The sequence below is a fragment of the Cyprinus carpio genome, unplaced genomic scaffold (assembly GCF_018340385.1).
Source record: "Cyprinus carpio isolate SPL01 unplaced genomic scaffold, ASM1834038v1 S000006722, whole genome shotgun sequence".
In the NCBI taxonomy this organism is placed as follows: domain Eukaryota; kingdom Metazoa; phylum Chordata; class Actinopteri; order Cypriniformes; family Cyprinidae; genus Cyprinus; species Cyprinus carpio.
Window position 1 is genome coordinate 137612 of NW_024879327.1, and position 15510 is coordinate 153121.

General features: G+C 38.7%; 1 protein-coding gene across 1 annotated transcript; it reads right to left on the reverse strand.

Annotated features, from left to right (window-relative positions):
* Window positions 1-4730: 4730 nt before the first annotated feature.
* On the reverse strand, window positions 4731-6398 carry LOC109097459 (zymogen granule membrane protein 16-like). The gene is made up of 4 exons (XM_042755550.1): window positions 6281-6398; window positions 5996-6083; window positions 5569-5695; window positions 4731-5383 (listed from the first exon to the last, which is right to left on the reverse strand). Exons 2-4 carry the CDS (start codon window positions 6045-6047, stop codon window positions 5077-5079), a joined length of 486 nt encoding a protein of 161 aa, XP_042611484.1. The 5' UTR covers window positions 6048-6083; window positions 6281-6398; the 3' UTR covers window positions 4731-5076.
* Between the last annotated feature and the right edge of the window lie 9112 nt (window positions 6399-15510).

Below are 15510 nucleotides of genomic sequence, written 5' to 3' on the forward strand. Positions count from 1 at the left end.
TGGTTTGGGGTTCGGAACAGCTACTGCTTACTTATTGAAGTGGTCGGTAATGGCCAAAATGTCTTTGAAATTATTGGGACCTGGCTCCACTGAGAGAAAATCCATGCATATGACTTTGAGTGGTATTTTAGCTGTGATATTGAGAAGTGGTGCAGCTTTCTCAGGCAAAGCTTTCTCTTTAATTGTTTCTTGATTCATCTGGTGCAAAAAGAGTTATAATGGGTAAGCCACCAAATTCATCTTCTTCCTTAAAACGTCCTGGAAGAGCCTTTGGATGGTGGGCAAGAGAGACCACAAAAGTGGCATTGGGAAAATGTTCCATTGGAGGATTACTAACCACTAGGTGTAAGTGCTTATCACAGATGTCTTTAATGGTGTTTTCATTCATAATTACATGTTTAGATCCTAGTGTTGGGGAGAAAGCAATGAGATCATCCAGGAAAACTAGTGCTTGTTTCAGGTTCAGCTCTCCTATGCAGCATTCCTACGCATTCTACCCGGCCGGGCGGAAGTGCTCGCAGGTCATAAACAAAGGCGGGGGAAGCGCGGAGGCCTAAGAGCTAAGCTAAAGCTAACACCGCTCCGGCTCTCTTTACCCAGCATTTTCCTCGCTAATGTGCGGTCACTGGTGAACAAAATGGATGAGTTTCGACTTTGCATCACCCACAGTAAGAGACTTTTGGAATGCAATGTCATGGTTTTCCGAGAAACATGGCTACACAGCGACATACCCAATAATGCTATTGAGCTAGCCGGACGCTACATGTTCCGGGCAGATAGAACGGCAGATGATTCCCACAAGACAAGAGGTGGTGGATTGTGCATTTATGTCAACAAAGCTTGGTGTACGAACACTGTCATTGTTGGGAGACACTGCTCAGCTAACCTAGAGTTTCTCATGGTTAAATATAGACCTTTTTATCTGCCGTGGGAGTTCACTTCCACCATAATAACCTTAACAAGAGAGAGATCCAAGATGGCGTCTCTAAGATGCGGCGTGGCAGGAGCTGCTATTAGAACTAAGATAAAGCGACATAGTTTTTAATGAGTTTAGTTCCCTGATCAACTCACCAGATGAAATTTAGCTCTGTAGCTAATTCTGGTGTAATACTTTATTGTCCATTGTCCCTGTCAAATAAAAGATAAATAAAAAATAAAAATAAAAAAATAACCGCAGTCTATATTCCAATCGATGCTAATGCCAAGCTTGCTTTGAACGAACTTCATGCAGCCATTAGTAAACAACAGACTGCTCACCCGGAGACTGCTTTTATTGTCGCAGGTGATTTTAATCACTGCAAATTAATCACTGCAAATTAAAGACAGTGCTCCCCAAACTCCATCAGCATGTTTCCTGCCACACTAGAGGAGACAAAACTTTGGATCATGTTTACACAAACATTGATGGAGCTTACATCGCGACCCCCCTCCCAAACTCAGACAGTCTGATCACCTTTCTTTGTTTCTCACCCCTAAGTATTCACCCCTCATCAACCATGTGAAGCCATCAGTGAGGACCATCAAAGTGTGGCCAACTGGAGCAGACTCTTTACTTCAGGACAGGTTTCAACACACTGACTGGAGTATGCTTCTCAGGCTGCCTGTGGCTCTCACACAGACATTGACATCTATACCTCCTCTGTACTGAATTACATCAACACCACCATTGACAGTGTTACAACAGAAAAACAGATAACAACATACCCTAATCAGAAGCCATGGATGAACAAGGAGGTGCGACTCCTGCTGAAAGCCTGCAACACTGCCTTGAGATCAGATGACGTTCAGGCCTACAGTAAATCCAGGGCTAACCTGAAAAGGGGCATCAAAAAGGCCAAGTACTGCTACAAGCTGAAGGTAGAGGAACACTTTTCCAACTCTGACCCCCGACGCATGTGTCAGGGCATCCAGATCATCAGTGACTACAAGTCAAGCAACTCCACTCCAACAGTCACGGACGTCTCCTTCCTTAACAAACTAAATGACTTTTATGCTCGCTTCAACAGCGACAGCAAGGAGACGGCCACCAAAATCACACCATCAGCAGACCACCAACCTCTCAAACTCACCTCCACAGATGTCCACACTGCACTGAGCCGGATCAACGCACGCAAGGCTGCTGGCCCGGACGGCATTCCTGGACGTGTGCTTAGGGCATGTGCAGAGCAGCTTGCAGAGGTCTTCACAGACATTTTCAACCTGTCCCTCACCCAAGCAACTGTGCCATCATGTTTTAAGTCCACATCCATTGTGCCAGTACCAAAACACTCCTGAATGACTATCACCCCATAGCACTCAGACCCATCATTATGAAGTGCTTTGAGCGACTGGTCCTAGCACGCCTCAAAGACTGCCTCCCACCCACACTGGACCCACACCAATTTGCCCTACCGCAGAAATAGGAGCACAGCGGATGCAGTATGCACAGTGCTGCACTCTGCAATCACACACCTGGACAATAACAACACGTATGTTAGGATGTTGTTTGTTGACTTCAGTTCAGCATTTAACACCATCATTTCCTCCAAGCTGACCACAAAACTTGGAGACCTGGACATTAACACCTCCCTCTGCAACTGGATGATGGACTTTCTGACCAACAGGCCTCAGCATGTTAGGTCAGGCCACACCCACTCCAACACCATCACACTCAACACCGGCGTACCACAGGGCTGTGTGCTGAGCCCATTCCTTTACTCCCTTTACACCCACGACTGCAAGCCTGTGCATGGATCCAACTCCATCATTAAGTTTGCAGACAACACCACAGTGATTGGCCTCATCAGTGACAACGATGAGACTGCCTACAGGGAAGAGGTACAACACCTGGCCACATGGTGTGCTGACAATAACCTGCTCCTTAACACCAGTAAGACAAAGGAGCTCATTGTGGACTTCAGGAAGAAGAAAGGAAGCACGCATGACCCCATCCACATTAAAGGGATGGTTGTTGAATGTGTCTCCAGCTTCAAGTTCCTGGGAACCACCATCTCGGAGGACCTGTCCTGGACCACAAACACCTCCAGCCTGGTCAAGAAGGCTCAAGCGCCTCTTCTTCCTCAGGAAACTGAAGAAGAACCAACTGTCTTCAGCCATAGTGGTGAACTTTTACCAGTGTGCGATTGAGAGCATCCTGACCAGTTGTATTACAGTCTGGTATGGGAACTGCTCAGTGGCTGACCGCAAAGCACTGCAGAGGGTGGTGAAAACTGCCCAACGCATCACAGGGACACCACTTCCTGCTATTGAGGACACCCAGAGGAAACACTGTCTACGTCAAGCTCGCAGCATTCTTAAGGACTCCTCTCACCCTGACCATGGACTGTTTAACCTCCTGCCCTCCGGGAGGCGCTTCAGGAGCCTCCGAACAAGGACCAACAGATCCAGGAACAGCTTTTTGCCAACAGCTGTCTCCTTGCTGAACTCTGCCATCTGACACCCCCCACACCATACACACAGACTCCTCCCCCACTTCATCACTACATCTGACTGATTTATTTATTTATTTACAACAAGCAAAAACAGTAACTTACTGCTTATTGCACTTCTGGTTAGATGCTAACTGCATTTCGTTGCCTTGTACCTTACATGTGCAGTGACAATAAAGTTGAATCTAATCTAATCTAATCTAATCTAATCTAATCTAATGAGCCTCTGAAATGTTCTTGAGGCATTTGGTATGCCTTGTTGAACACAAAGAATCCTAGTGTGAAGATAAATCCAGTTTTTTTACTTATCTTCTTCCTCCATTTCAATCTGATTGAAACGGTTTTCAGATCTAACAAAGATAATCATTTGGATCCAATCAGGGCCAGAAGGATTCCAAGTTGGGCAAGGCATATGAATCCTTTACTATTTGAAGGTTTAGTTTTCTGTAGATTATGCAGAGTCTAACTTCTCCATTTTTTCCCTTATTACTGCAATTGGTGAAGAGAAATGGGATTCAGATTTGTGGATGACTTCTGAATCAAGAAGTTTTTGGAGATGGACGCGCACGCTTCTATATCTTGATGGTCCTACTCTGTGCTTAAATGGTGTCTCATTACTTTGGTTTATGCGATGTTTCATTTTATCACTGTGCCCAAAGTCAGGTTCAACACTTCCAGGAGGTCAATGTTTTAGTTATCCTCTTTTTATACTCTCTGGGTACTGGAGAGTTTCCAAAATCAGAGTTGAGTTTCTTTCTTATGTTGAACATAAATGAAGATATTTTGAAGAACGCTGGTAATCAAACAGTTGATTGTCCCCATTGACTTCCATACTATTTCTTTTCCTACTATGACAGTCAATGGAGTGCAAAAACTGCTTGGTTTCTCAAAATTCTTCAAAATATCTTCTTTTGTGTTTAACATAAGAAAGAAACTTATGCAGGTTCGGAACAACATGAGGGTGAGTAAATAATAACAACTGTGAAACTGTTTTCTCCTTTGTGAACAAGTGCACTAAACAAGCTTGATGTTTACGGAAATGACAATGACTTTGGGACAATAGTTATTTGAGTAATTTTCAACAAAAAAAAAAAGAGTTGTGTTTTTATTTGATTATGTCATGCCTTGAGAAGTTTATTTACATCAACATAATCATCATTAAATGCAATAACCATTTTGATATTGGATTTCCATATTTTAAGATTGAAAATCTGATAATAAAATCTATACATATAAGGTATTTCAGAAGTAGAATAAATAAATGATAAAAGTTTTTAATATGATCTTCATATGACAAAAGGCAAAAGTGTTGAAATTTGTTTATTTTAAGGAAAGTAAACCCATACAAAAAGTGTCATTATTGAAGAATCATAAACAAAGTTAGATAATTAATATAATGTCGATCATACGGTATGTTCATGCAATGGAAAATGCTGTAAGTTTGAAACATAAAATAGGCTAAAACAATCAAACAGACAAAAAACCCATAGCAATTATTTAAGTAATAACCATGAGAAGCTAGTCTATAAAAATCAGAACCGAAAAAAACAAGTTTGTGTAGCTTTTTCTTTAATGCTGGCAGAAAGAAAGTAAAGGGGGTTGAACTGAGCTAATATGATCTTAAGCTGTTACACTGTTGTCACTGGTGTTAGTAGACAGCCCAGTGAGCCCCAATGGAGGTAATGCCATTTCCATTCTGTCGACCACTGAGAAAACGTAGCTGACTTCCATCATTGGTCGGGTAGAAGTTAAATGAGTTTCCATAAGACTGCCCCACTTTTAAAGAAGCGGCCCTCCCTCGACTAGTGACAAACATAATCTCATAGATGTAGCCACTGTAATATTTTCCAGAAACCTGAATGAAGGATTCATTGCCACGAAGTGTCATCTCCAGTGGATTGCCATAGCTTGTACAAACCGGTGTTGTCCAGTTACCATCATAACGCAGCTGTATTCTGAACAGATATTTGATGTCAGTGTTTGAAAAGATGGTCACAGAATAACATGCAAAATAATTAGAACACACAATGCAAATTACTTTTCAAGATCATGCCACAAGAATATTTTAAAGTGTATCATATTCATTTTTTTTCACTCTGTTGGTCCAGAGGAATGATCAGTGGTGAACTGGTTAACTTACCCACGAATGTACGCGTTACTGTGTTCCCACACTCTGATACCAGTGACGCGACCATCGTATTCAGTGGAATATTCAGTCCCACTGCCGTCCCCAACAGCCGTGGAGTATGAGTAGTAATCCGGTAAAGCTAAAAGAGGAAATAACAGCTCTGAGTCTATCTTAAAATAAACCTTTCAATAGTAAATTTAAAAGACATGCCAAAGTCAGTCTAGATTCCCAAAGGTAAAATGTAAAATAGTCACTGTATTTAACTGAGTAGCAAAATGTCAGGTATTAAGCTTTATATACATAGTGTACTTTTACATGTTCCAGAATTTCTAGCATGAATCTCAAGTTTAATTTCATTTTCAATTTTCCAACAGTCATTTATTTGCAACATTGTTTTGCATTTTTGATAATGTACCACATTGTGGTGAGCAATACTCACGCATGGCCATGCCCAATGTAACTCCAGAGAGAACCAGTAAAAAATGCAACATTTTGTAAAAAGTTGCTGTTCAGGACACACCAGTAATCTAAAAGGAACAAAACAGATGAGGAATTCACTCATGAAACAGTAAATATTTTACTTTAGATAGTAGTTTCCATCATCTAACTGCTTTACATATTGACAGAAAATTTATTTAACTGTGATAAGTGTTTTCACATGTACCTAAGCACATGAAGATAATAAAAGACAATCACAGGAATTTAAGCAATATAAAGTCAATACCTGCTGTTACACTTGATGTGGTTGATATTTGAGTCTGGTTTGCTGACTAAACCTACTTGAATTTATATGCTCCTGCTGGTCAAGCCTCCTCTTTTGGACAAACATTGTCATGTTTCCGTCTCCACCTCAGAAGGAATGTTTTGGAACATATAAGTTTTGGTCCAAGTGCAAAGAATGCTTAGAAGTGTGTGTATATATATATATATATATATATATATATATATTATATATGTATGTGTGTGTGGTGTGTGTGTGTGTGTGTGTGTGTGTGTGTGTGTGTGTGTGTGTGTGTGTGTGTGTGTAAGTTAAGTTTAATGCTTATTTTCAAACTATTTACTTTAAAATTAAACAAATAAACAATACACAAAATAAAAACAATAGGAATAAGGGTTATACAGGGTTATACAACACAACATTAGTTTTATTCCATTTGTTTAAAACATTGTTAGCTGTTTTTATATTTTATGTGTAATACTGAAATTCTGCTAAGCTGATCAGGCCCTCTATTCAGAAAACCATTAATAAATGTGGTGTTCATGATTAAAAAATAAAAGGGTTTTTTAATAATATTTTTTTTTTTCTATTTTACTTATTTTAAAAGATTAAAAAGAATTTAAGTAAGGGTAAGGATGCATTGCTTTGAAATTTATGTATGATCTAGTATTGGTGACTGTAAAAGTTTTCTTAATGAAAGACAAATATTTTAGATTAGATGTGTCCATTTTTAAAGTTTACAGTTTTTATTCGGAGCTGACAAATCACATGACATTGATCATGAGACATGAAATGCCTCACTCTGGCCCGCAGCCAGATTATTTTGATAGCGGCTAGCTCTGAAATAGATCTGTCATGACAGCAACAGTTAAACAATCAGAGTATGTGAGCGGAGCGGAGCGCGGAATGGAGCAAGAAGCGGATTTTATTCAAGTCGGAGCGCTGTGGTTTTCACTTGCTCCAAGAATGCTCCACCATCGCTCCCATCATGAATGCAATTCATGTCATCAGCCCGTAATATAACTGCATATGTAGCAAGAATTCACATGTTAAACATATTTAGCTATCTTGATAGAGAAGGATCACTCAAATCAGAAAGAATGTGAAGGCTATGATGACGACAATGGACATGAGCGGGAAGTTATAGTTCTCAAGGAGTTTGTTCCTGCTCGATAAAAAATATTTTAGCTGAAAGCATGATTTAAGTACTACATCACTTATTAACACGCAATCACTCTCTCAATAATGCATTCAAACACATGTGCTAGCTACTTCATCTGTATCCAATTTTGAATTAGCAGAAATCTGTAAGAAATGCATCGATCCATAGGTAAAATAACTGACAAAAACGTACTGTTATTTTCATCACAAACAAAAGTTGCACTGCTAAAAGTTGCAGTCAGTCCCCATAGTAGGGGCTAGGGCAAAGTGTGCGAACCGCACAGAGCCTCGCGCCTGGCCTGCATTTTTATATCGTTAATATCTATTATGTCTATTTTTATTACTGTCTTTCCACACCATTTGTGTCCTTTGACCGACTAAAATAGTCATAGCTGATAAACAGTAATAAGATTGTGTATAAGAATGAAGTAAAGCTGTTTGTTGTAAGGATGACAAAAAGTTTTAAAAGTTAAACTTCTAGGCTGGTCTAGAGCCCTGCATTTCACCCCGACTTTTTTACGCCCCTCGGGCTGGGCTTTGGGCCAATTTTTACATCATAGTTCAGACATGGGCTGGGCCTCGGGCCTAGGCTTCTCCTTATTTTTATATTTTGGACATCTATCAGTTAGTAATGAAAAAAACTGCCGCACTGGTGGAAGCAGCATGAGACTGTGATACCGCGACTGTCATGAGCAACTCGGCGGTGTTTATTGTCCCACAGCAGCAGTGCAGCTGAAGAGTTCTGCATTCAAATGTATGCAATAGGCATAAGCTTGCCGCAAAGCATCTGCAAAAGTAATTACCATAAATGAGACAAGGGGAAATATGAAGGAGATATTTGAATTATTTACTAATAAATAGTGTTTTCTGAGTCGGTGTCGCAAGGATGAAGTTGCCGATCCTGACTTGCCACCTCTTCATGAGACGCATATTTAGAGAGTAAAAATCTTTACGGATTATGATTATAATGAAAGAGTTTTTGTTTTCAATTTGTTTTATTTCATTAAGTAGTAATTTGAAGCTTTCTATAGATATATTTGTCATGTCTGTGAGGCATGTATTCACTGAGTTTCGGTTCATTTTTGTGAAGCGTTCCTGTTCAAGACGATACAGCAGAAAACGCATCTTTATTTTATAAAAGCACAACGTTTTGTTGATATTGTGAGTGCACACAAATAAAAGTAAACCCTTTACAGTTACAAATGATGCATTACTCTTCTTTATGAACAAAAATGATGGCCTATCCACTAAAAAAAATGCAAGTGATTGCGCTTTTTAGTCTCCATGTCCTGCAGAAAGCACTTTAGCTTGCACTCTCTGCACAAATTATTGGATATAGCGCACATTTATCTAGGTTTAATGTTCAAACCTGCTTGAACTGTTTTTTATCTATAGATTTTATTTTAGGCAAGTTGTGATGATTTGAGAAGGCTAGATTGATCAAACATGGTTCACTGTCTGCCGCTGGCCGCTTGGTTGTAAAAAAAACAAAAACTTATATTTACCGAAAAAAAAAAAGGTTCAAACGTTTTTCTAAATTAAATTAATAAAAAAACTAAACGAAATATAATCACTTTGCCATTACATACAAAACGGAATTATTTTAATAGCTGAAACAGTAGACATTCCCTGTTTTGGGAGAAAGGGGGAAAAAAGACGGTCTGGGCCGGTAATTCTGATAAGCTGTCTGACACAGGCCAGTCTAGGCCTGAGCATCTTGAGCCTTACAAGACTCCAGGCTGGTCTGCCTCAGTGGTCCAACAGCACTCGTCAATGTCAAAATTATCAAGATGGCCAATCAAATCAAAGAATGCAGGTCTTACTGTCACTGTCACTGTCACAACACAACTAGAGTTTGTGGAAAGATGTAAGTAGTAGCCTACTGTATAAGAAAACTGTTTTACGATAGAAATGTTTTGCAACCAACAGTAATAGACTATCTAGTGATGCAAACTACTCAACCTTTTAATGAAATTTCACCGTTTTGAAATTAAAAATATGCGATAGGCTAATGATTCATGTAAAACATAAATAAATGTGGACAAATACACACGTTTGCATTTTCGACTATTAGCCATACGAATAAGAGTGAGTGTGCACGTTAAAATAAAATATTAATTTCAAATAGTGTAAACTGATTACTACTTCATATGAAGAGTTCGGATGCAAAAGCCTGTAAGTGCCGTTTGAAATTTTCTTCTAAAAATGAGCATTTTTATCAGGCTCCCATGTGTAGGTTCAGTAATTTCACTTTAATGGCAATGAATATTTTATTTTATTTCCCATTAAAATAAAATAACTGAACATAAAACATAGGAGCATGAGAAAATAATAATTTTAGAAGAGAATGCTGGATGGCACTTGGAGGCTTTTGCATCTTAACTCTTCATATATAACTATCTACAAGCCCTAGAACTCATTTTAGCATTCTTATTTACTTATTTAATTACTTTATTATTATTATTATATTATTATTATGCAGTAGATCCTTTATGAGCGTGTGCGTGACCGTGATTTGTGTGCAAGCATGTCAGTGAGCACGGCAACACAAATCAAATCAGATGCATTTTATTAAAAATTTAAAGTTGTGTTCATTACTATAGCAAATGGGCCATGCCCATTTTCAACTTCGTTTCTTGTCTGGACAGCCCCCCATTTTTTCAGTTACAATTCGTTCATACAGAGCAGCATGGTAAGTAAACTTTATTTTTTGTATAATTTAAACATATCAGTTTAATAAATGTTTATATATCTATATACATTTAGGGTGACTTTCATGTAAGTTCTGTTGACACTTTACTTGCAACTTTTTGTGCTGATTCAAGCTGTAGAAAAATCATGAAAGTGATTGTGTAAGTAACATTAATTCCAACATGGTTAGATAATTCCTATAATTTGGCGTCAATCTGAATCTTTTTGTAAGATGAATAAGTTTAAATGCACTGTATACACCACACACACACAAATATGTGTATTTTCTTTTCCCCAAAACCGCTACAAACGCAAGTCTTCTTTTTTTGCAGAATGCGATATATCCACTCAACCAATCACAGTGCAAACCATTCCACGCACTGTAAACAGTAAGAACCAATCAAAGCGCACCATTCCACGCACTCTAGACAGTAATGGCGGTGCTCTGAATATACCCGGCATCCTAGTTTTCCTCATCTACTTTGTACTTCAAACATTGTGATCAACAAACAAACTTAGGGCTGCACGATAAATCTCATGTGATTGTCATGTGCATCTCATCAGTAAAGCCATTTCTGTGATTAATCTCCATTGCGTGCTTTCAGATGGAGTAGCATTTAATACACAGAGCCTTAGATCTCTTACAAGTTATGCAATATTGCGTTCATAATCGCAGATGAGTTGCATTCGATTATGATCGCGATATTGCGTAGCTTGTTAAGTGTTTTTAAAACCCCACTGAATTTGGGGTTTTCATTATCTGTAAGCTGAACCCGCAGTTCCACTCTCTTGCGGGCATTTCATCACATTTTGTCTGGACAACAGCCATTTTGTTGCTTTTCCATACAGAGAAGCAAGGTAAGTGATTCTTCGAGTTATTATGTGTTAACCATATCAGTTTGATAAGCCTTTATAAATGCATATGCAAAATATTTTTCCTATAATTTTATTTATAAATGAGTAGCTACAACTTTTGTTGTGAGTTGAGCTGTGAAATAAAACTGGTTGAATGAAGTGATGGCTGAGATAACATTCAATTTAGATAATTTTTATGATTTTGGCTTCAGTTTTGTTCTATAAGCAAAAATGTTTTCACATTTTTGTAATTTATCTTTCAATCTTCAATCTATCATAACAGCATGATTTTTACCGTAGCCTAACATTAAATGGCGCCGCGAATCATCGTCATGGAAGAGCTGGTTTGTTTTAACTTTTCCAAACCTATACTAACGTTACCTCAAACCATTTCATAATTTCCCATAAACATGTAAGTATTTATCACAAATATATTTTTATTGTCCGGGATTTTAGACAGGAGAGAGAATATGACCCAAAGTTAACTTTCTTATGTAGACATTTTATATCTCATGTGTTTCACGGATGCATGTGTTTTCGTGATATGATTACTGATATGATTACTACTTAAGACTGTGGTTCTTAATCCTGTAACTCGTGTGTCATGACCACCGCTCTGCACATTTTGAATACAGGGGTTTGTTCTATTCAGCTGTAAATGAAGTGCCCTACGAAGTGGACTTCACAGGATATTCCACTATGAATGATTCCAGTTCAACAGGAGCGTATGTTCCATTCAAAGCGCATTAAAGTGCGCGAGATGTGAATACTAAGTAAATCTCACAATTGTGATTAAATTAAATCCAACAAATTTACCCAAATTACATTTACTTTAAATAATTATAATACTTATTAATGTGGCAATTTTATATAGAAAAATACAACAAATAAAAAACACATTTTCAGTCTTCACTCTTATCGATTTTAGCCGTAATGGTGCCATGAGTCATCCTCACGTAAAAAGAGATGGTTTTATCCTTTAACTTTTTCAAGTCTAATTCTGAAGCATTTAAATATTGTTTTCAAAGTTTTTTTTTTTTTTTTTTTTTATAAGGGCAAATATGTAAAAGTAGAGTGAATGCTTAGAATATAGAAAGGGCAAATTATTGCATGTTTGGAAAGAACTTAAATGGTTGAGATGAGAATGATTATGCATGCTTTTGCTGTGCTTAATCGAGTACTGCTACTACATTTCAGTAAACATGTTAGTGAAGGTGTGATTTGCAGAGGAGCTCAGAAGTATGTTAAGGTCCCTGAGACTGATAGGGAATTGAACTATCACCAGTTTCACCAGGAATGTTTGAAGGCTGTTTTGTTAACATATGGAAGTAATAAGGCATATGAACTTAGGTGCATCATACTGTATTATATTAATTTAGTTGTAAATACAATTATTAACTACGTAAAGTTTTCTGACTTCATTCTTTTCCCAACATAGCTGCAAAAAAATTTGGCCTGCCGACTGATGTAGAGGTGACTTACAAGGATTCATTAGGGACTGAGGTTGATGCCGACATATTCAGTGAACTGCTCCTGCAAGGCAGTGTCACTCTCATAGCCTGTTTGGATTATGGTGTGTTCAGTTTTACTGTAATGCTATACCATTTTTTTGTTCTAGCGACTGTTCTAGACACATTTTTTAATAAATAAATAATTTTAAGTTAAAGCAGGATTATTATCTAAACTGCTTAATCTGACCTCACGTGAATTTGTTTTGCTCCAAAATCTAGACACATCTGATGTCTTGACGTCTTCAGAAACATGTTCATCAAGTGCATCAGCACAGATTACTGACAATCCCCTGAAAAAGAAAGCAAGGACGACAGATGACTGTACTTCTACTGACAAACAAGAATAAAAAAAAAAGTAAGTTATGTACATGTTATTTAAAAAATGTTATCTCTTGCCTTGTATACTGATTAGTCATTATCCATGCTTTAAGATAAAGCACAACTATGACCTCTTTACCAGGGTTCTGATCATATCATTGCACAGCACTTATAGGCTGCTGGTCTTGTTGCATAGCATTTGCTGTCAAGGACAATTAACAGCACCACTGCACAGAAGACTCCACCATCTGCCATTTGCCTTGTGCTGCTTTACTTATCTTTCTTTTTACATGACCTATTTGTATATTTGTATATTTGTACTTTATATTTTATCTGTATTTAATGTTCTACTGTTAGTGTCATCTGTATGCACCAAGGGTCTGAGAGTAATGCAATTTAAATACTCTGTATGTATTTGCTGTACATGTGGAAGAATTGACAATAAAGCAGACTTGACTTGACTTGACTTAATGGCCAGCAAAGAAAGTCCGTGCTGCTGGAGATGCAGCTGGAAGTGCCGCTGCGAGATGCCAGTGCCGCATTTTGCACCAGCCCCTGATAACTGAAAGGAGAATTTCTTTCGCAGAAATCAGCTAAAGCTAACAAATCATCCACAATCCCTCTCCAAACACGTTCAGATTCCCCTGACATTTTTGCACACATTTACAATCCGTCTTCATACCCTTCCGATTTGTAATGACGTACAGCTTTTCCTCACTGTCCAATGAGTCCACTGGTCTAATCAGTGCGTGTTACGATTTTACAAGCGAGAGACGGGATTCAGGCCTCTTCCAAATCGTTGGTGAAAGTTGATTGGTTACTCCCACGTGTGCACTGTCCAATGAGCATGATTGCAGACCACAACGGAGGCATTCGCGGCAAATGCATGGGCATTGATGTAAATTAAAGCAAAGCCCGTCCACTGCGTGATGGTACCTCCCGCAACAAGGACTCTTGTACACTCGATAGCATGTCAGGCTGATCGAGCGAAGAATACACACAAGTCTGGAGCAATGATCAAGGGTTCATGTCTGGATAAGTCATCGCGGGCGGAAACTGCCAGTGCAGGCAGTGAAAAACCGCAGGGTTGTTACAGAATTCCGCCATTCTTTTGAATCCCATTTCACAGAGGAGCATGGGGAGGAGTCCGGTCAAAAGCGCTTTCCTCTCCGCACGCACCGTACGAGCCAATGTTTTGCTGAACAGGGTTGACTTTTCCAAAATATTGTGGAAAGCACAAACATTGTATAATCTTTATTTGCATTGCATCCATGTTATTTGTGCTGTTTTACGGTCCTTTTCGGGGCACGTAATAAGTTGGTAGTTAAAACCGTTTAGGTGGGTATATCTGCTGCCACACTGATGACACAAAATCGGATCCAACCACTGATCTATAATAGATGCATGGTTAAGCGGGACGTCAAAAAAATCGGATGCGCCGTCCATATTGGAAAATCGGATTTGTGCGTCAAAACCTGCTATTGAATTAAATGAAATTTGTATGATTTTTACTTGAATCCGCTTCACAATCTCCGCGTGTTTTGTAACGTCTGAAGCTTTCTCTACACTGTCCAATGCAAAGCCACTGTTAATGTCATGGAAACGTGTTATTTTTACAAGCGAGAGTAGGGATTTCCCCTTCTTATTACAAAGGTGACAAGGTTGACAGTTAGCGAACCCACGAACATGATGTCAACATCAGACTGACACGACCTCAGACATATAAAACGCAAACGCCCCAAGTGATCATTCTGTAATCTGAACATTCAGAGAAATAACTGCGTGATTTACTGATTTAAAAGACATAGGGACTTTAATTCCGCTCGATAGCAAGTTAAGCTTTTCATCGAGCTATATAGCAACATCTGGACAACACTAATCTATATACTCCTCCACTGCATCATTCAGATCGACATTTCTGATACTAATACATTCATGTGAGTGATTAGCCACTGATAATTATGTTCCATTAAGCGAAATCCGCCATATCGTTATCCCTAACGGCATCAGAGAGCACAGCAGACCACAGCCCACTCTAAACGGTGTCCTAAAGTCTCTTCTCCTGAAAAGACCGCAAACAGTCAAATAACATATGAAGCGACTATGTTTTTCATACACATAAGATGTAAATTAGTCCCGTACTGACCCTGGTATCTGCTCCTGTTCTAATCGGTGATTTTGGGGCAGCGGTTTAATGCGATATGGTGCTCTCTGCCGTAGGGATTAGTAAGTGGTCTGCTCGCACACTTCCGGTTGACTCCACAGACCTAACTGGAGTTTCCAACGCGATGATCGATACAGTCATATATAGATCAGTGGATCCAAACATGACGTATGAAAGTTTATGAACGCTGCGCCGCAGGAATTGGTAACATGAACGTATTAGTATCAGAAATGGATTTGAATATATTACAATGAATAATACAATATTGTTGTTAATGTTGCTCTATAATGAAATGAAAAGGTTAACTTACTATCTTGGAAATAAAGCTTTATGTCTTTAATCCATTCTGTATATAGGACAGTTATTTCTCTGAATAAATTCAGATTTCAGAATGAGCAATCATGTTTTATATGATGTCGCGGGACTGTAATGAACGCGGACTGTAAGACGTAGGTTTGAAATTCCCGACATTTAAAACAGTAACCGTTTACATGCCTGGGGTGTTTGGATTGTAATAATGTACAGAAATACTTCAG

Bases quoted from the DNA above. Each gene is read 5' to 3' on its own strand.
- LOC109097459 (XM_042755550.1), bottom strand. From the start codon at position 6,047: ATGTTGCATTTTTTACTGGTTCTCTCTGGAGTTACATTGGGCATGGCC. The intron at 5,696-5,995 runs GTGAGTATTGCT...TTCCTCTTTTAG, and splicing joins TACATTGGGCATGGCCATGC to CTTTACCGGATTACTACTCA. The intron at 5,384-5,568 runs GTAAGTTAACCA...ATATCTGTTCAG, and splicing joins AGTAACGCGTACATTCGTGG to AATACAGCTGCGTTATGATG.